The 21,261-nt window shown below is 42.8% G+C and overlaps 1 protein-coding gene across 3 annotated transcripts in view; it reads left to right on the top strand.

Moving 5' to 3' along the window:
* The window catches only part of SLC26A8 (solute carrier family 26 member 8), a 29,422-nt gene extending 10,305 nt beyond the window's left edge, over positions 1-19,117 (top strand). For all 3 annotated transcript variants that reach the window (XM_054024781.1, XM_054024780.1, XM_054024782.1), the window contains exons 8-20: positions 1,206-1,288; positions 2,333-2,480; positions 3,545-3,658; positions 5,070-5,147; positions 6,939-7,034; positions 9,828-9,934; positions 11,355-11,424; positions 12,170-12,262; positions 12,353-12,487; positions 13,887-14,270; positions 15,770-15,824; positions 15,964-16,151; positions 18,590-19,117. In XM_054024781.1, coding sequence (XP_053880756.1) covers positions 1,206-1,288; positions 2,333-2,480; positions 3,545-3,658; positions 5,070-5,147; positions 6,939-7,034; positions 9,828-9,934; positions 11,355-11,424; positions 12,170-12,262; positions 12,353-12,487; positions 13,887-14,270; positions 15,770-15,824; positions 15,964-16,151; positions 18,590-18,811 — 1,773 coding nt within the window. In that variant the 3' untranslated portion in view covers positions 18,812-19,117. The remainder of the gene's footprint in view (positions 1-1,205; positions 1,289-2,332; positions 2,481-3,544; positions 3,659-5,069; positions 5,148-6,938; positions 7,035-9,827; positions 9,935-11,354; positions 11,425-12,169; positions 12,263-12,352; positions 12,488-13,886; positions 14,271-15,769; positions 15,825-15,963; positions 16,152-18,589) is intronic.
* Positions 19,118-21,261: the final 2,144 nt, after the last annotated feature.

Genomic DNA, 21,261 nt, shown 5'->3' with positions numbered 1-21,261 from the left:
AATTAACAGAAACCAGCAAAGTCTCACTATGTGAGAGGCAACTTGGTATGGTGGTTAGAGCATGGGGCTGTGAACCAGGAACTCCCGAGTCCCATTGTCTGTTCTGCCACTGATTTGCAGAGCGGCTTTGAACAATTACTAAATCTCTGCATCCCTGCTTCCTGAGGATGCTGTGAGGAGTAACTAATGTCTATAAAGAGATGGGCGCAAACCAAAACACCACATCTATCCCCTGGATCAGAGTGGGAACTTCTTATCTTTATTTATTGTGGACAAAATTAGAACCTTGCATCTAAACACTCATTGGGGTTTCTGAATCCGGATCTGAATCTGAACTTTCCCAGATGTTGGGGATGTTCAGACTCATTCTATTTTAGAGACAGGTTCCAGCTGTGGATTCAGATTTTGTTGTCATCTTTCGTTTACTTTTTCTCTTTTTCTTTTTCCTCTCCTGAGTCTTTTTCTTTTTTTTAGTGATCAAAAATATTAAATGTAAAAATAAGTTCAGAACAGGCTTAAAGGAAAACTCTGACCATTTTGCTCGGCCAGAAGTCTGAAAGTTCAGCGGGTCAGAGGTACTTTCCCCCAGGAATAAGGTACTTAGAGTCCAACTCTGATTGATGTTAGTGGAAGTTGAGGCCGCTCAGCACTTTGTAGAATAGGGCCCATTTGTGACAATGGCCATGTCAGAATCCAGGATCAGAGATTGTAAACTGGTTTCCATCCTGCTTTATTATTAATTTAACAACTGGAGAAAGAAAACTTTAACTCTTTAGTGTTCAAAAATTGTCAAATCAATAATAAAATTGATTTTAATATCTCCTTATATAGGATGCCTCCCATACTGCCACATCACAATCATGGTCACCTGCAAAAAGCTCAGAAGTGCCAGTAGTAATATATTTTATTGAAAAGAACATTTTACAGGTTATTTCAAGATTCTCATATATTTCCACTTGCAGAAAGAATCTGAAGGTAGCTGCTGTAATTATTCCTGTGGAATTTTGAACATTCCATAGTTAAGTTATGATAGAATTTTGTGAGCAAGTCTTTAGCTTTCTCCTACTCTTCCATTATGACAAACTAGAAACTGCTTTTCTTATTGTATATTTCTTAAGGAAGTATTGTATAACATGTATGAAAAGACAGTCCCTGCCCCCAAGAATTTACTATCTATAATATAATTTTCCTGTTTTCTTTCCCAGATTATTACAATCACCATTATTGCTAACCATGTTCACCTGCATGCCGAATCCAGTATGCTTGTGGCCAAAATGGTTCCACACAGGTTGGTAATTTCCAGTTATGAATGAAAATGTACTCTTTTTAGAGAGGGAGAGAGGGAGATGTGGCCTGCATTCCTTGTTCCTAGATGTATGACTTTGCATTTGGCTTTCTGAAAACATTTGGTTTGAATGGGCCCATCTTACCAAGTAATCCAAATTGTTCTGTATGTCTGCTCTGTCCTCACCATTATTTACCATCCACCAATCTTTGTGTCATCCACAATTTTTATTTTATTTATTTACATTTTTAGATTAAATTTTATTTTAAATTGTAGAGAAAGGTTCTTGATTGTGGTTTCTGTTTTTGTTTTTCCAAATCTTTCCACCCCCCTCTCCCCGGTCATTTTTCTTTACATTTGGCTTTCCTTGCAATGGACTTAAAGTATTTTACAGACATTAATGAACTAAACCTCACACTATCCCTGCAATTGAGATATTAAGTATCCTTATTTTACAGAAGTTGAAATTCAGGCACCAAGAGGTTATAGGCGAGCAGTTGAAGCCAAGTGGAAAGTGCATTGCAGTGCGGGATATTTCTGAGAGGAGGGCGCTGGGTGAAACACATTCAACAACGATCCTTATTTCTGCTGAAAATACGTGCAGTCTGTGCCCCCTTCATTGTGTGCTCCCAAAGGCAACATGTAGATAGGGGAGCCTAGATACACCCCAACCAGCAGCTCTCTCACACCTCCCATAGGGTCATGAAATGCTCCTCTGTGTGTTAGCAAGGTTTCTGCCTAGTGCTTAAGGTAATGCTTGACATCCTGCCCAGCTCCTGTGGATATGCTGGTTGGAAAGAGGCTACCTGGATGCTCTTTGATCCACCCTCCATCTGCTGCTCTTTTCAACAGCATTCTCCACAAATTACTGACTTACATTTACTGTGCAAATACATTAAGGGATTCTCATGAGATAGCAGTGACCACCCCAACAAGAGTCAGAGCATCTCCTGAAGAGTACTGAATGCCATCAGCTGAGGTCCTAAACAGGGGACTGTACGTAAGGCACAGAACAAGATTAAGACAATTTATTCTCTGCTATTCCAGGTTTCTGCCTCCTACGCTGCCAGACTTATCAAATTTGAGCAGGATTGTAGCCCATGCCTTCTCCCTGGCTATTGTAAGCTACTTCCTTCTCATTTTTGTGGGAAAGAGGTACGCTTGTATTCACAACTACAACATCTCCAGCAACCAGGTGAGAGCAAAACCTCACGTGCTTCCCAGACCAGCCGAACTGGACTTACTTGTCACTTACCAAAGCCATTAACTGGCTCGGAGTGTGGTGGGAGTCCCAGATGCAGAGCAGAAATGCAGCCCAGTGGCTTTACAGCAACTCAGCTACCTTCCCAATGGGAGGAAGAGCACTGGCATCATAATTAGCTGAAGCAGCATAGGAGTTGAGAAAGGCTAAAACAATGGGTGACCTCCAGCACTCTGCCTGAAACCAATCACATGCATATGGATGTTTGTTTGCTGCTGAAGAAAGATACATTGGGATATGGTAGGGGGGTTGGAGAGGCTGGGCTAAAACAGCTGCTTCTTCTACAACCTGACCTCTGTATGTTCCTAATTGTGGGTTGCACCCGCTGCTTATGCCAATGAATTTTGGAATCTGTTCGGAGAGCGGTGCCTATTCCACAGCACCCAGACATTAATAGCCAAGGTTATAAAAGGGCTGAATAGCCTCATTTCCTTCCTTTCTGTAGCCACCTGTTAGTGTAAGGATCTTCTCTGTCTGGAGTGATGATATGGGAAGTCTTTGGCTCCCAACTCCATTATTTCTAGTGTACTATAGTTAGTAACTAGCAAGCTTGCGCCATTTCATATTTAGCTTCTTACGAAGGCATTGAGATTTTATGAGGATGGAACTAAGGCAGGTAGGAAGTCAGCATGACTTCTTGTAGCCTTTGGGGAATACAAAGGGCTTGTCACTTGCACCCAGCATTTGCATAGGTACATTGTGCTGTGCATGTTAATTGGGTGTCATTCATGCAGGGTGCTAGAGTTCACTCTCAAAGGACTCTTCTAGAAGAAGGAACTGAAGTTGTTGAGGTCAGTGCTTCAGGGATGAACATGTGGTACAATGAAAGGGACCACCGTAGCAAGCACTGCTTTTCAGAAGGTTCCCAAAGCTTAGCAGCACAGGCAGGCATCCCATAAGTGAGAGCAGACAGTAATATCACTCTTGGAAAAAAACCACAGTTACTATGATAAGTAAGTGTTGGGGTTGTGTGTTTTTGTTTTGGCTGTGCTTTATAGGAGCTCGTGACTGTGGGGCTATGCAATATCTTCAGCTCATTTTTCAAAAGCTTTGCTGTCAGCTGTGCTATTTCTGGGACTGTCATTCAGGAGAAGACAGGCGGAAAAACACAGGTGAGTTGGGTTGCTTGTATGAGCTGCAACACCTGATCAGGAGGTCAAGCTTCCAGACCCTCATCTAGGATCAATATAATTCCACTAGGGCAGGGGTGGACAAACTTTTTGGCCCGAGGGCCACATCGGGGTTGCAAAACTGTATGGAGGGCTGGGTAGGGAAGGCTGTGCCTCCCCAAACAGTCTGCCCCCTGCCCCCATCCACCCCCTCCCACTTCCTGCCCCCTGACTGCCCCCCACAGAACCCCCGACCCATCCAACCCCCCCTGCTCCTTGTCCCCTGACCACCCGTTCCTGGGACATCTCCCCCTGCCCCTAACCGCCCCCCTGGCACCCTACCCCCTATGCAGCCCACCCTGATCCCTGTCCCCTGACTACCCCAACCCTATCCACACCCCCACCCCCTGACAGGCCCCCCCAGGTCTCCCACACCTATCCAACCACTCCCCCCCCCGTTCCCCGTCCCCTGACCGACCGCCCCCAGAACCTCCACCCCATCCAACCGCCCCCTGACTGCCCCCTGGGACTTCCTGCCCCTTATCCAACCCCCCCTGCTCCCTGCCCCCTTACCATGCAGCTCAGAGCAGCAGGAGCTCGCAGCCGTGCTGCCCGATGGGAGCAGCGGGCCAGAGCGCTGGCGGCGCGGCGAGGTGAGGCTGCGGGGGAAGGGAGACAGCAGGGGAGAGGCCGGGGGCGAGCCTCCCCGGCTGGGAGCTCAGGGGCCAGGCAGGACAGTCCCGTGGGCCAGATGTGGCTTGCGGGCCGTAGTTTCCCACCTCTGCACTAGGGCCTGGTTTTCATCCAAGCAATTTACAGACTTCTGTAAACACCACTTTTCACAATTATGCCTGTGCAACGTTAATTCCGTCCCCGTATGCTTCTGCATTAACATGTAGTCTTTAATTACATGATCACATACTACTAGTTTTGCAGTATCTATAGCAGAACACGATGGGTCATCTACTTTTGCTGCTGCTCCTGTACTAGGGCGTAATAGTGGTGGTCTTGCAATCAGAGGCACACGATTTCCTTTGCCCCTTTCCTTACTTGAAGGAGGTCTCAAATCCCCCTGCTTATACTGTTTGTGGGCAAATGGTCCTTCAGCTGAAAAGAAGAGTGTATCTGAGTGGTATACAATGTCACCAGGCTCTTTTAGAATTCTCTGAACGGGATTAGGCCAATGGGATGAGCAGCCCAGTGAAAGCTGGTGCTTCGGAGGTGTAGGGTTTGACAAAGCAATTGTACTTTGGAAGTACTATTTCCCATTGTCCCGTGAAATCCTTCATTAGTCTCTTACCTCAATAAGCTGCGCTGCTGGTGGCTGTACAAGCTTTGATATCTGAGGAGCTTAGCAGAGGAGCAACTCGTGGTAAGTTCCGGAATGCATCTCTAACAGAATATTTGTGTTCAGTTTGCAGCACTAATTGGAGCATCCATAATGCTAGTGGTAGTGATGAAACTAGGACACTTTTTCCAGTCTCTGCCTAATGTAAGTGAATTTGAAATAGAATGTAAGTAGGCTGCTCCCATAACTAAGCATAATACAGAAGTCTTCCAGAATGCATTAGGGATTACACTACAGTTAATGGTTTCAAGGGATGGGACCAAACCAAAGTCACAGATTCAAACTCCCCTAAACTTTATAGGGCTGAAAATCCAGATAGAAAATTTTGCATCGCAGGCCCATTTCTGGTTGTTTAGAAAGAGCTTGATCTCACTGGCTGAAGCATAAATGAAACTTCATAGCCAGAACCCATCATTTAAAAATAAAGGTTTCACTTATTATCTTAGTCCCCTATCTTGCAAACTCTTACACTGAGTAGTCCCATTGAACTCAACGGAGTTATACACTTCCATGAAGTACTCTTAGACATAAATGTGTACGTGTTTGTAGGATTGGTGCCTGAGGCTAGGTCTACACTATCCGCCTGAATCGGCGGGTAGAAATCGACCTCTCGGGGATCGATTTATCACGTTCCGTCGGGACGCGACAATCGATCCCCGAATCGACGCTCTTACTCCACCAGCGGAGGTGGGAGTAAGCGCCGTCGATGGGAAGCTGCAGAGGTCGATTTTGCCGCCGTCCCTACAGCAGGGTAAGTCGGCTGCGATACGTCGAATTTGCGTATCTTAAATCGACCCCCCCCCCCCCCCCCGTAGTAAAGACCTGCCCTTAGAGACTTCACTAAAGGACACAAAACCCTCTAACGAATTTGGTTTTAGTATGTCTGGTACCAGCTTGGACTTTGAGATTTATTCCAAAATCAATGGTCTCCTAAACTGCCTCCCCCAGATCTTTCATTGCCATATGAGACTACAATAAAATATTGTTCTTCAGGGGCCTATTTTTCCATTTATCTCTTAATATTTCTTCTGGCTCTCCCATTCTTTTGAAAGTTTTACTTAGGGAACTGCTGAGGCCAAGCCATATTTCCCAATGTCCCCTGGCCTCTCTGTAAGGCCATGTCTGCACTAGCATTTATGTCAGCAAAACTTTTGTCGCTCAGGGGTGTGAAAAAACCACACTCCTCAGCGACATAAATGTTGCCAGCATACGCGCTCGTGTACACAGCGCTGTGTTGGCAGGAGACACTCTCCCACCAATATAGCTATCGCCACTCGTTGAGCTGGTTTTATTGTGTCAACAGGAGAGCTCTCTCCCGTCTGCATGATGCAACCACATGAGCGCACTGACAGCAGCACAGCTGTATCAATACAGCTGTGTTGCTGTAAGCTTGTAAGTGTAGACATGGCCTAAGATGGGAAGACCAAGCCCTTTCCCAGAACTAGCTGACAAATTGGATGTTACCCACCCCCAATTCTCTTGTCTGCATTAGGAGAAAGGGGTGTTTTTGACAAATGGTGTCAGACGGCTATGTGTTGTCCATGCTAGTGGAAAGCACTCCTTATAGAAGCAGTATTTTTGTGGTGGCAATGTGGCCCTCCCTTAGTGTTTCAGGAGGCAAAAGCATATTTGCTGTGGTTTATTGAAGAGTACTGCAGTGGAAGTTAACACATATTTCAACAGACAATGCAATAATATTTGCAGACATTCCTATGAAATTAGACAAGAGATTATACACAAATTTAATATGGGTTTACAGATCAGAAGAAAATTGTTAGTCATATGTATACACGGTAATTACTGAAATGTAGATATTTTAACACCTTAACTTAGCTGTTCATCTAGCCGTGGTCTATGTATCTATTTCATAGCATGTTTAGAGTCCCATAATGAATTAACAGGAGAATAAATGCTATTTTTCTCTGACTCTCATAGGCTGTACTAGCTGCGATTGTAATGGTCAACATGTTCCCATTTCTTGAAAAATTTATGGACATCCCCACCCTGTGGAGACAGGATAAGTATCATTTTGTAAGTGGGAAAGACTCACACAGGGATTTGGGGCAGGGAAGTGGGAAGGTGCTTTCAGGGAAGGATGCAGAGCAAACAATTCAGGTGCTCTTGGAAAGATGGTCCTCTGATGCACAGAGGAGGTTGAATTACTGAAAGGGGCTGTTTGATGCAGTGAAATAGTTTTACAAATTAACTTGCAATTATTTCAATATAGGCCAAATTGCTTATGGCCTCAAAATGTTAGGGGAGGCAGACAGTTCAGGTACCATGTGGGTGACTTCAGGCTAGTAGAGCTGGATGTTAGTAAGGAAGCAGTTCTCATCTGCACCCAAGCCAGCCCACGTCCTCTTTCACCTAGAGATGACTTGGTATCCTTTTTTTTAAAAAAAGAACAAATAAATTGAACAAAGTTTCTCCCAAAATAAAAATATATGTAATGAAAAAAATCAACAAAATTATCTCCACATATGTTTGAAGTAGACAAATGTTGAATGCTCAGATCCCACAGTGATGAGCATGGTATACAAACCTATCTGATAAATAGATAAACTAGGTGCGATACCTCCTTTAGTGTTCTGCGTGTTAAGGAAAGGAAACTTAGCTAAGGAGCTTTGCTTCCAGATCATACATCCTGTTTTCACTACTCCTGGCCAATGCTGTGGTTTTGGTAGCTGGGACAAGAGAGGCCCATAACTGTAGTAGCCTGTTTATATATAAACACTATAAAACTTGAGTAACCTACTCCTTGGCAAGGCTTACAGCTGGAAACAAGATTTTCTAAAATTCTATGAACCTAGATCATTTCCAGCTGAACTAAAACAGCTTATTAAAACATTTCAAAAATATATTAACTGAACTGTAATTTATTCAAACACATACTGGTGTAAAAGCAGCCTGTAACCTATAGCCAACCTCTCACTTTAAATGCAGGATCTGCTTTTAAAAAGTCTTAGCCAAGTAGATCCACACAGTAGGTGGAAGTGTGCTCTTGGTGACTGAACTACTGAACCTATAGGAAGCAGTGTCCATTGGAGCCATGCTGTCTTCCCACCATGTGTGGACACACATCCCCTCTCCCCTCATGCAGGATTCTGAGCTCAGAGGAGCATGACCCCAATTGCCATTTGATACCTTCACATCACTGAAACCCTGTTAAGAAGGCTTGAGATTCCAACTGAGCATCAACTTTTCATCCTCCTCAGATTGTGGAGACTTTGGTGTCAACCTCTGTCAATACTCCCTGGAAAGGATGGAGCATCTGGGTCACTTGTGCCTCCATTTCCAGTGAGAGTGGTTGTGTTTTCTTCAGTTGACCAGAGCAGGGTTCTTTCCCCTGTTACTCCACTCCAGGATTTAGCACATGAGCGCCTTCTGGGAGAGACTGGGTCTTGGTACCCAGGGACTCAGTACAGTTTTTCTGCCATTGGGGATGGTGCTCCAGACCTGTGTTGGGAATTCTCAGCACCCTGTCTCAGCCAGGCCTTCTCATCCTTTTAGTCCTCTTGGTGTAGGGCACAATTATGTATGCAAACTTGGATCCCCTTGTAGTTACACATAACACTGCCACTGGTGTATTATGGGCTTTGGATTCTGCATCCTCAAATGTATGGTGCCTGTATATTTAGTGGAGTAGGGGGAGTAAATCTATCAGCATTGGTAGCTTGACTCTATGGTTGAGGTTCTGAAGCCCTGTGCTTTGATCCCTGTCTGTCACCACTTCCAGGGTAGAAATGTTCCAGGAGTGAAGTTGAGACACTTCACCTGCTATCATTTCTAACCTCTACTTTCATACAGCAACCAAATGAGCTGCAGAGAAAAGCCAGCCAGAGATGCCATGTGATAGGACCAGCAGCAGCCAAAGCAGGGACCTTCTGGCCTTTGGACAGTCCAATCACAACTATAGAATGTTTTCTGACTTTCTCTGCCCTATGCTGATTGGCTATTTGCTCCAGCCCTCCACTCCCTTCTCACACCTCAGCTTCCCTTCACACCTTTTCCCCTGCCCTGTCCCCTTCTCCTTCTTTCCTCTCCCTTTTCTTTCCATTTAGCTGATCCCCTCCTAAGTAAACCCACCAAATCTCCCTTCTCAAAAATGTTGCAGAACCAACATGATGTTTGCAGCCATCACATAGTTCATTCTGCTGTGTTTGTGTAGCGTCTAGCATGTGTTCCTGGGCCATGACTGGGGCTCATAGATGCTGTTGTAATACTACTACTACTAATATAATAATAAATCTAGCTTAAGAACATAAGAATGACCGTACTGGGTCAGACCAAAGGTCCATCCAGCCCAGTATCCTATATCTGACAGTGGCCAATGGCAGGTGCCCCAGAGGGAGTGAACCTAACAGGTAATGATCAAGTGATCTCTCTCCTGCCATCCATCTCCACCCTCTGACAAACAGAGGCTAGGGACACCATTCCTTACCCATCCTGTAGCCATTAATGGACTTAACCTCAATGAATTTATCCTGTTCTCTTTTAAACCATGTTATAGTCCTAGCCTTCACAACCTCCTCAGGCAAGGAGTTCCACAAGTTGACTATGAGCTGTGTGAAGATAGTGCTTGATGGTGCTGCCCAGAAAAGTTCAACTGAAAAGTCATTAGGGCCTTTCTGAGGTTTACAGTAGCTCTGCCTAAGAGAAGCCATCCCAAGTACATTCATTAGTACAGGATGCAGCTGAATTATTGGTTTGACTGAGAGAATGCTGCTGTCTTTGGTGGCAGGTTACATGGGGGCACTGTTTGTGTGTTCTACTTGTTTGAGCTTTTCAGCAGCTAATATTGTTCTCCCTGCCTCTTATTCAAAGGTTATTTGGATTGTGACTTTTGCAGCCGTTCTGTGTCTTGGTCTCGATATCGGCTTGGTCATCGCAATGGGATTCACCTTCTTCATCATCACTGTTAGGTCACACAGGTACCAGGTCTTGTTACCCTCAGAGCAGGGCACTAAGTTTACCTAAAGTTGTTATTTTGGGAATAGCAGTATGTCACAGTCCAGTACAGAAGTGGTTTTGTGCTTGTGGGGTAAACCCTTTGGTTAATGTTTTTCTCAGGCCTAATGATTTCCCATCTGTGCATGAACTGGTACATTTTTGGGAATTTAACCTCCTAGCCTAGCTGATGGACTATCCATTTGAGCCTCTGGAAATGGTACCTCTGTCACCTGACTGAAGACCATTTATTGTGACAGTAACATCAACCAGGAGATTCAGCAAACTGCTTGCTTTAATCACCTACCCTTCATACACAGTCTTCCATAAGAATAAGGTGGTACACTGTGTTCTCATTCCAAGATTATCCCTAAAGTGGTCATTGATATTCACCTGACTCGGTCCATCAACGTATCTTTCTTCTCACTAAATGCATTCACTGCCAGGGGAGATCAGCTTACTCAAGTTCGACACTAAATGGACCCTTCTCTACTCCTGTAACAGAACAAAACTCTTCTGTAAAATCTCCCCCCCCCCCAGTTATTTAAGGTTTACATTGATAGACTTATGGGACAGATTATTTCTTCCAAGTGATTATCAAAGGACATTAAATTCTGTACAGAGACATGCTATGAGCTAGCAGGTATCCCAGTCCTTAAAAGTATCAGAACACATTTATTGAGTCATAGAGTTTAAGGCCAAAAGGGACCACCAGATCCTCAAGTTTGACCTTCTGTATATCCCAAGCCATTAAATACCATCTAGCCACCCCCATACCAGGCTAACAACCAGAATTAGACCAAAGTATTACAGCCCTCAGTTGAATTGATCCAAAGTGGCTTCTAAGGCATTCCTTCAGAATGTCACAATTATGAAAATATTTCTGTGCAGCATCATTTTCGTGACCTAGCCTTGACATCTAATGAGCACTTTGGGAGAGTAGTTCTGGATAACTGTTCATTTAAATATCCTCCCCATTCATACCATGTTGGCAGTTTGTTACTGCTTGTGAATTTCCCAAAAGTGGGGATGTGTACTGACAATACTCTAAAGCATGAGAAAAGTTACCAGGAAATGGATTTCTTTGAGTACAGTGTCACTACACACTGACACTAGCCACACTCTAGATCCTCCTTCCTCACTTCTTTGGAGAATATATTGGATTTGGGGGAGGGAGGGACTACATGCCTTCTTACATACCCTTGCCTGGAGTGTTCCCTGGCTTGAAACAGAGCTTTCTAGAGGGTTCAAGGTTTGATGTGAAGGGCACAGGTGCTTGGATGTCACACCCCTAAAGCCACAGCTGCTGTACCCAATAAAGAAGATAGGGACAGGGACCAAAATATTGGGTGGTGCTGGTTTTTCTCTCTACTCTAAGAAAATCTAATAAACACCTTGTTTCAGAATGAAGATTGTGATGCTGGGCCAGATTCCAAACACGGATCTATACAGAAATTTATCTGACTACAAAGCAGTAAGAGAAAAAACCTAATACTCAGTCCCTCTCTGTAATCCAGTTTCTTCACTTGGGCACCTGTGAGTGATCCATCAGACTCAGTTCGTTCACTTCAGGCCTTGAAAATCTGTAAGGATCTTTGAATATTGGCAGCGAAGAGTGATACAAATTGCCCAAAGATAGGGAGATGGGTCTGACTTGTCACTTTGGGAGCTCATTCTATCGATACAGGCTCCACCGGTAATGAAAGGCTTGCTCCCTGTCATTGCTGGAACTATACAGAATTTATTGCTGATCTGCTGTCCTTAGTCAGGTTTTGCCTACGCTAGGAAAATGACCCATTTTTCACAACAGATGTCAATAATGGCTGTGTCTGTGTGACAGATTTTTGTTACCAATTCGCCATTGGATTGTGACATCTATACTAGAGTTTCTTAAAAATTCTCCCAGCAGTCGTAGCAGGAGCAGGGCACTGGTATTTTTACCATAATGTCATTGATCCTACTGTATGCGGATCTGGATAATGCTGTGGTGAACAGCAATGTCTACATTAGTATTCCCCTTATTGCTAAACTCATGGAGCTGCAAAGGTGGGAGAACTTAAAAAAAAGTTTGGTGTAGACAAGGTGTAGGGTATTTTCACTAATGAGTTTTGAAAACAATATGGCTTGTCCTGGTCAGAGGAGACCCATTGTCAATGTCAGCCGTGGATCATTTTTCTAGCGTAGGCACAAACCTCAGAGACTCGGGTTTTGTCTTCCAGGCAGCAGAGATTGAAGGTGTGAAAATCTTCCAGTGTTGTTCCTCCATCTCCTTTGCAAATATGAGACATTTCAAAGGCTACTTGTTACATAAGGTAAACACCACTTTTCCAATCGCCATCAGCTTCTGATCTCCTCCACTGGAATGACACAACCCTCTCTGATACACGGTCTGTCTTTTTCAGATGGATGTGAAAGCAGTGCCCCTGGATGAAAATGAAATGAGATCTTTAATCTCAGTTAGTCTGTCTAGCACTGGATTGGAGAGAAAGGATTTGAAGTGTGCCTGTGTTTGTGATCCACCTGAGCCATTACCCAGGGTCAGCTACTTTTTTTTTTTTTTTTTTTTTTAAATAATTATCTAGCCAGGGCCCCAAGACTTTGTGACACTGAGGGCCATGTCATTAGCTTGCCTGAAGGCCATACCTAATTGCATAGACATTTGCATATATTTGGAAACCAAAAATAAGCAAGTACAACCCTTATATTTGCTCTCAAACCTTATATTTGTTTATATCTTCCATGGTAGATGAATTGTTGGTTGAATTGACCAACAGTGGGAAAACCCAACATGTTTACCTTCCTTTCTGGGGCTGAAAAAACTAACTTTGTCAGATGCCTCAACAGGGGGTTTGCCTTCCTTTTCCGACACAAGTCAAAGACTGTCTTTGGCTGCCTGAAGAATTCTAGCCACTCCTAATGTGAGATACCCACAAATGCATGATCACTAAAGACGTCAAATCCTACTAGTCACAGTCTCCGTGATCAGAGGATTTCTCCTCTCCTTATTACGAACTCTGTTGAGTGCCTTCTGTACGGCCAGTTGCATGCCCCATAATCGGAATTTGACAGTATCATAAGCAAATGGATGGAAGAGGCTTCAGGACAATATTCTTAATTCTCTAAATTATCCAAGGCACTTTGTAAAAGATAACAAAAGCCCCTTGTGGGGAAGCAGTTTTGGAAGGATGGGCAGGACTGAGCTTCTGAAGGAAGTCTGGGATCGCTTTGAACTGCCATCTTCTTCCAACGTGCCAAGCTGCACTGTGTGAACCTTTCAGCTGCTTTTAACTCTTTTTCTAGTGTAAAAGCCAAACTTGGAGCTATTCAGTATTTCAAACTTAACTTTTTAAAAAAGGAATTGAGTTAAAATTATTGGCTGGGTGACAAACTACTGCTGAAAAGGCAGCTAGGCTTAGAAGGGGCAGGGGGTGGAGAGACCAAGGAACCATCACAAGAAAGGGTTGGGTTTAAAAATTAAATAACAAAAGTATATATTCAAACTATTAAGGAAAAAAATGATAACCTCTTCTCTGTTTTCTCATCACTTTATCTTAGGAACTGCTTTTCATAGGGGAAGAATATGGTGCATAAAACCTCATAAAACTGTTTCTGTTTTAAAAAATGGAATATAAAATTAGTCGCCCACATTCCAATGGTAATAAACAACTTCAAGACGTGCAGGACTAGGCTAACAGAGCACTTCCAGGGTAGTTGAAGGTACTCTGCTGACCACATCCAAGACTTGCATCAATCTTCTACTAATTTATGTACTGTTGTGGCTTAATGCTATATTTAGCGTAAGTTCAAAGGTATTTCTACCATGAGAGAGGAAAGATATCAAATGATTTACCATGCTGTCATAACTGCAACAAGAGAAATTCTACCTTCTAGACACAATTCTCCTAACTGTCTTTACTCTGCGCTTTACCATTCTAGATACCCTATACTGAGAAACTGGTGAAGCGACTTCATAGGGATAATGAGTCTTCATCGTCTTCCCTGAATTTGATACGTTGGTCAAAGTTTGAAAGCAAGCACAGTTCTGGGACTCTCACAACAGGAATGTCGCAAACACAGCATGCTCAGTCCACAGCCATCAGGCTCAGGGCAGCAAGACCTGAGACTGGAAAGAAGAAGGATGAAGGGAAGAGGACATGGCATTCTTCAGACCTTGGAGTAGATACTTCCACAACTCTATTGTGCCAGGAACCAGTACTGTTGCAGTCCACGGAGTTTTCAACATATCCAGTCCACACTATTATTTTAGACTTCAGCATGGTGCAGTTTGTGGATTTGCAAGCTTCAGACTTACTGAGGCAGGCAAGTCACTTCAATGCATGTAAAAGCAGAAACTGAAGTTTGCCCACAATCAGATGCTTCCCATTACCCTAAAGTTACCTATTATATAAGCACCTGTTCCTGTTGACTTTAATGGGAGCAAGACCGATCTTTGTATTTTCACAAATGTGTAATTTCGAAGATCCACATATATTCCCTGGCTATTGTTTAAAGGTACACTGTAGATCTAAAAAAACACATGCAAAAATGCCTTTACCTGAGTCACTAATAATATCTGAGATTATTTCAATTCAAATCACATTTTTAATCTCTCATATAATTTTCCCCATTTCTGCTGTTTGTTTTTTCCCTTCCCACAGCAAACTGGAAGCTTTGGCATATTTAGGTAGTGCTGGGTGCCTGTTGTTTTGGAACTTCAGTGCTTTGTACTTCATTACAGCTTCCAGGAGGAAATCCTGTTTGGAACACTCAAAGTGCTGAGTCTTGTTTCCAAAGTAGGAGAGGCTCAACTCTCTCATTCCATGAGATGTTTTACTTAAATTTTTGGGATATCCCTTATTGTAAGTTAGCATGTTCTTACATGAAGTCTTTGTCTCTAGCACACGTGAGCATTTTTGGTTTGTCTGGACATTTAAGAGTTATCTTAGTCCTAGACAGAAAGAGTAGATATAAAAATGTCTGTTCTTTCTGATGGCATTGGTTTGTTGTTGTTATTCACTGAAGCCTTACCTACTTTTTCTTTGGGACATCCCTTTAGCTTCAAGTGAAAATCCTGGCAGGTAGTATCTTTAGAGAAAATAAGTTACCAGTAGCTGTGCTTCTCTGAAGATACCATGTCAATGGAATTCTCACCTGATTCTCCTCAAAACTTAAAGATGATTTTTTAATGAGTTTCTCTACTTACACTTGACCTGGATTTTCAAAAGCAACTAATGATTTTAAGGGCCTCAATTTTGAGGTGCCCAACTTCAGGCACCTTAATTATAAAGGGACCAGATCTTCAGGGTATGCTGAGCACCTGCCCTGTAAAATCAGGTCCCTTTTAAAATGTAAAGTGTCTCAAGATGGGCACCCAAAAACAGAGGCACTCAAAATTACTGCTTGTGTTTGAAAATGTAGATCCTTATTTCCATTGTTTACTCTGGGGCATATTTTGTGTGTGCATGCGCATGTGTCGGTGTTGAATCATTTCCAATTGGCTTAATATGGGAGCTGTACAACCAAAGCAACTGATTTGAATACTGTGAAGGCCGAATTTATATCCTGCAGACTGTGGTACATGATGTCCAATATGGGACCTGGCTCTCTGGAGTCAGAATTCTTTGAACTGTGAGAGTTCTGCTGGTCTTGCGCTGACCTAAGACCCCGGACTAAGTCTTCTCTGAAGATACCATTGTTCTAGAAGCAGAGTTATAAGCAAAAGCTTTTTCCCCCTTGTATATCCTGCCTTCTGGTGCCAGGGCCATTCCTGCATAGAGCATGAGAGTGGCACTGATATTAATACAGGATTCTCTCTACAGATGTTCCACATGTTTCAGAATATTGGCATTTCGGTCCTGATAGCCGGCTGCCACCGTGAGTATTGTATTGGTAATGCTATATTTAGCCACTTTTTGTAAGAAAAAGATAAGCTTTAAACCTCGGTGAAATGCTTTAACTGTGCTCCTTCGTGTGACCCTGTCTGCACTGGTGGTGGTTTTTTTTTGTTTTACAGTCTCTGTAATAGCAATCTTTGAGAAGAATGATTTCTTTGATGACTGCGTCACCAAAGCACAGTTCTTTCTAACGCTGCATGATGCTGTGCTGGCCGCTTTAGAACAGAATCAAAAGCCAGAGACTGTGGAACTCAGCATTGGAGAGCCTGAACAGGAGTTAGATGAAGGGCTTACAGAAGAACAGAAGGTGTGATACTCAGTTTAAATCTAGATGCTGCCTAGTGATCCTACAAGGATTTGAAGGTGTAAGCATAGAAAGGCAGTTTGAACTAGGGGAATGAGTATGGGCATATGGTAGCCCAGGGACTCCTGGGTTCTAATCCCATCTCTTACATTGACTCCCTCTGTGATCTTGGGAAAGTTACTTAATCAGTCTGTCCCTCAGTTTCCTCACCTGTAAAATGAGGCTAATAATACTGCCCTGTGTTATAGCCTGTTGTATTAATTAATGTTTGTAGAGCAGTTTTGAAGATGTATAGTGCTGTGACCAGGTGCCTTTTGCAGTTTGATTTAAAACAAATTCTACACACTGTGTAAAGTCAAACTTATCCCCTTCCTGGGGATTGGCTTTAACAAAGAAATTAACAATAAGATAAAGTTCTGTTAAAACCTTTTCCCAAGCTTGGCTGCTCTTAGGATTCCTACCTCAGGGACTGCTTAGCCCACAACCTAAATTCTCTCCCTCCAAAAAACCTCTGCTAGCTCTCTGATATGCAGTTGAGATAATGAACCATTTGCAGTATTGAGTCATCAGAAACCACTTAATCTATTCCCAGCAGGATCAAACCGTGCTAGCAAAGTGTAGTGGTTTCAGGAAAACAGTACCACCCTGTAACAGGCTATATGTATAAGCATTATTAAACCCCAAGGAGTGAGAGGAAAGGCCTGATTCTTCTCTCACACTAGTGTAAATCACGAGCATGAAAGCCAATGGATTTACACTAGTATAAAAGTGGTGTTAGTGAGGAGAATTGGACCCAAATTGTTTAGGGTCATATAGGAGTAATGGCATGAAACTAAGCAAAGATAAATTTAGAATGAATACCAGAAAAAGTTCCTAGTGATCAGTTCTGTCAGCAGCATATCACTAGAGAATATATTGTTGAGGAAAATCATGCCTTGACTGTGGGCTATGTTGGGTGACAGAGAGAGGGACTCAGTCTGAAAAGTCTTTTCATCTTTATACTCTGATCTACAGAATTAAGGTAAATCAACTGGACTATACATTTTCATGTGTTGTCACATTACACCCTCAACTGCTGATGTTGAAACTCACTAAGAAGCTGGCTAACTGGGATTCCACTTGGATTCTTGCCAGGTTTCAAATAATAATATTTGTAAAGTAGTACTCAAGTGCTGAGTATTAATCAATTAATTCTCACAGGAATGACTTATCTACTTTCCCTGGTAGATAATTAGGTAAGTATTATTCTTTAAAGATCACATCAGTGCAGGTTTCATAGTCCTTAAAAAATATTCACAGTGGCTAAGGGTGACGGGAGATATTTTGGATATTAGAAGTCAGTCCCTAGTTTCCATACCCTCTGATTTTCCCAGAAAAAAAAATCCTTTAGACATTAAATTCACCTTGCTTAAATTCAAACCAAAGATGAATTTTGGAAAATTTTCTGTTCGCTGTAGGCCAAATTCTGAAGTCTTTGATTTGGGCAAAACTCCCACTGAAGTCAATGGAAGTTTTGCCGCTGAAAGCCTTCAGAAATTTTGGCTTATCTCACTGACAACAGTACAATGCGTTATTGTCTTGCAATGAAGACCATTTGTATTCAGGAAAGATACCATGACACTTCTGAAAAATCAAGGAACTAATCCCATCATCCTTACCTACTTAGATAAATTCAGCCTCCCTTCACTTATCCTGCAATTTCAATTAGATGCAGCATTTTTTTTCCACTTCCCTTCCTAAACTGTTGTATACTATTGATGTGTGCTGTTAAACAACTAACCTCTGGCCTATACTACAGAATTACTTCAGTATAACTACTCAGGGGTGTAAATAATTAATATCCCTATCCTGGAGCGATGTAGTTATACTGACCTGAGTGCAGGTGTAGACAGCACTATGTTGGTGGGAGATCTTCCGCCAACATAGCTCTTGCCTCTCGCGGAGGTGGATTATCCTGTCGGTGTAGCGCATCTTCATGAAAGCGCTACAGTGGACAGTGATTTGAGTATAGACCTGCCCTCACTCCTGCTTTCCCCCCACAAGAGGTTGCTGCACTTCATTGGTTGGTAAAGTGACCACTATGTATGTATAGTTTGTGGTGCCACCTTGGGATCCTTTTGGATGAAAGGTACAATGGAAGTGTAAGACGATATTATTATTAGGGTGAAATACATCATTTTTTGTATATGTTGGCAGGGGGTGAACCAGTATGTGAGTTATGGCGAAGATGGTCTTGTTGGTGACATAATGTCAGTGCATATCCTCTTGGCTGCTAGATCAAGGACCCTGTCAGGGCAATTCAGAAGTTTTATTTTTTTCTAAATTATTGCTGGATCACTTCAGTCTTATCAAGGGAAATGCAAGGGAGCAGGGGGGCTTTTCATTCCAATATCTCGCGCATTGTGCAGCTCACTAGAAGGCATTGTTTGTGTGTGTTTCAGGAGAGAAGTCTGCACTCCGGTAACAACAAAGATATTTCCTCTTTAAAGACTACCAGGAGCGAACTCTTAAATGAAGAGCCAATATCCGATCTCTTCCGCACATATTCACTCCAGAATGAAACAGAGATGAACGTATTCCAACAGTATGATGCTCCACCCCCTGAGCCAGGTGACAGAGATGAGGAGTGGGAGCAGAAGTGGAAATATGCCAGAGATCCCTGAGATGCACAAGAGCTGACAGGGAATCCTAGTCCAGTAAATGGGGAGAGGTGCTGATATAGCACAGTTCAGGTAGTTCTTGCCTGCATTTTGGTGGGGTTTTTTGCCTTTGTCTCTTTCAAAGTTATTGAAGTAGCCAACTAGCCAGTCCATCCAATCGTTCTGCTGGTTTAAGGGAACTAGCACAGTTTATGAAGTTACCCTTCAGGACTTTCAAACAGAGGGATTATTTAGCAGCAATTTTAACCTTTGTAGTGAATTAACTATAAAACTTGGAGCCATTAAATGAATTTTTACATGTTTCTGAAATTCTTTGTAGTTTTTTAAATGTCCTCAAACACGGCACATCTTTTGCATGTTGTTTTTTTAGGGACTAAATCTCGTTTGCAGTTTTCAGCAGATTGCGCACATGCTATTTCATTAACCTCAGATGCATGCAAAATGAGGTGACACTCTTGAACAGTGTTTCTCAACCTTTTTGATACCAGGACTTGCTGCCTTCCTAAACTCTGTCAGGGAGATCTCAGGGACCGGCGCCGGTCTATGGACTTGGTCATTGAGAAACACTGCTCTAGAAGAAAGCATTTCATCACTGATACTTTGCAAAAGTTGCTTAGTGTATTCAGTAAAAACTCAATACTTTGACTTTTTTCCAGTCCTGCTAATACCTCTTGCCAGTGAATTATGTTATTTGCTTCCCTTTTTGGTAGACATTCACTGAGACAGCAACAAATGGAGACATTTAGTTCCGTTTCATTATTAAGAGCTGAAAAAAATGGCTTCTTTAGAATAAGATATAGGTGGTAAGTGGAAAAAAAAACCTTCTCAGTTGTATTATCAGAGTACCAGCTTCATACTCAATAGACTGGTGAAACTGTGACATCACCATAATGGCGCATGCTGGGGTTTTATTTGGAACAGGAGCAGTCTTGCTATATCAGGGATGCACATCTCAAAACCCTACCATGTGCACATTCAGGGAATTCTTCCTTGGCCTCAGTACCTAGAGTGAGGACTGAGAGTGAAATTCATCAGCACAAGGTCCATGTACCATTTAAGTCCCTTTGTGAGACCATAAATTAGATTTAAACAATGCATAGTCCCTGTACTGGTCCTGTGCTCCAGCATGAATTTCGCTCTTTGAGAGCATCTCCAGCCTCTGCTGTGTGCATGGTGCGGTTTCTCCACGTGGAGCAGTAGTAGGGAGACTATATAGGACTCCTCCACTGCTGGGCTGTTCCTGGCAGTTAAGTTTTAACTGTATGTGGGTGCATAGAAATGTTGATATTTAATTATTTGTAATGTCACTTGCATTAGTAAATCATCCAGACTTTTTAAATTTAAATTCTTACGGCTTCCAGGGAGTTTCTGGAGGAAGGACATGGTACTGTATCTGTGTACGGTGAAACGGTAAAAGGTTCTTACAGTGGAAGAAGCTTTCAGTCTCACAGCTCTGATACTTGTGAATGGAGCTTTACATTCTTCCTGTCTTTCTAACAGTGTTGAGTAACTCTCATAGTACACAGGCTTCCCTTGTGGTGTTTCTGTACAGTGGCTTCAAGTCAAGTCCCTTCATGAGTGGCAGCTCCAGTCAAAACAGAGCAGTACAAAATTTACAACAAGCAAGGCCTTAATTTTCAGAATCTATGGGTTGTACTGTGGCATCCTTGACTCAAGATGAGTGATGCTACTAGCCCTTTGCAATGCAAAGAGCTCCCATTGCAAATTTGGGAGGAGTACTCTTGGCCTGTTAACCACCCTTGCAAAGAATAAACAATACCAGCAGCAAAGGTGTGACTATGCCCTTTCCACTCCACAACTGGTGCACTGATGTGCTAACTTCAAACATCAACATGATTTTAAAACAGTTCTAAAATATATGTGTATTAATTATGCAAGGCATGTACTTTTCAGTTAGTGGGAGTCCAGGCACTTTCTTATTTCCTGGTCTTTTTCTTGTCTAGTCATTGCAATGCCTTAACACTAATCCCAAAACTGTGCACAAGGTTCCTGTGTTTAACCAAGGCACAGATCATCCAGTAGAGTTTTGTGGTGTGAGAAAGCATGTACCTTGCACCAATACCACTTAAAAGGCAGGGCAAAGGAAGTCAGGGTCCAAAGGTCTGTCTACACAATCATATGCTTGTAACCAGACAGTCTCGTCTGACCCAGTTACAACAAACACAGTTGTGTTTTGTTGACACTGCAACTTTTTTCACACATCACCATGAACTATGTATGTGCTACCATGCTGTTTAACTGTTTGCATCATTGTGTGCTGGGGAAGTCTGGGCATGGCACCTAAATAGGAGATTCAGGTCCTGAATTTCCATTGCTTTGTACAATATAGTAACTTAGTCCAATGCAAAGAGGGTGTCAAATGCCACCAGAGCAGAATAAACTGAATAAATGACTACACAAGTGAAAAGGCAGTACAGAGGCCCCACAGTGTT

This window comes from Malaclemys terrapin, chromosome 4 (genome assembly GCF_027887155.1).
Source record: "Malaclemys terrapin pileata isolate rMalTer1 chromosome 4, rMalTer1.hap1, whole genome shotgun sequence".
NCBI lineage: Eukaryota > Metazoa > Chordata > Testudines > Emydidae > Malaclemys > Malaclemys terrapin.
Note: the sequence above shows the minus strand (reverse complement) of the source record. Positions and strands in the feature narration are given on the sequence as shown.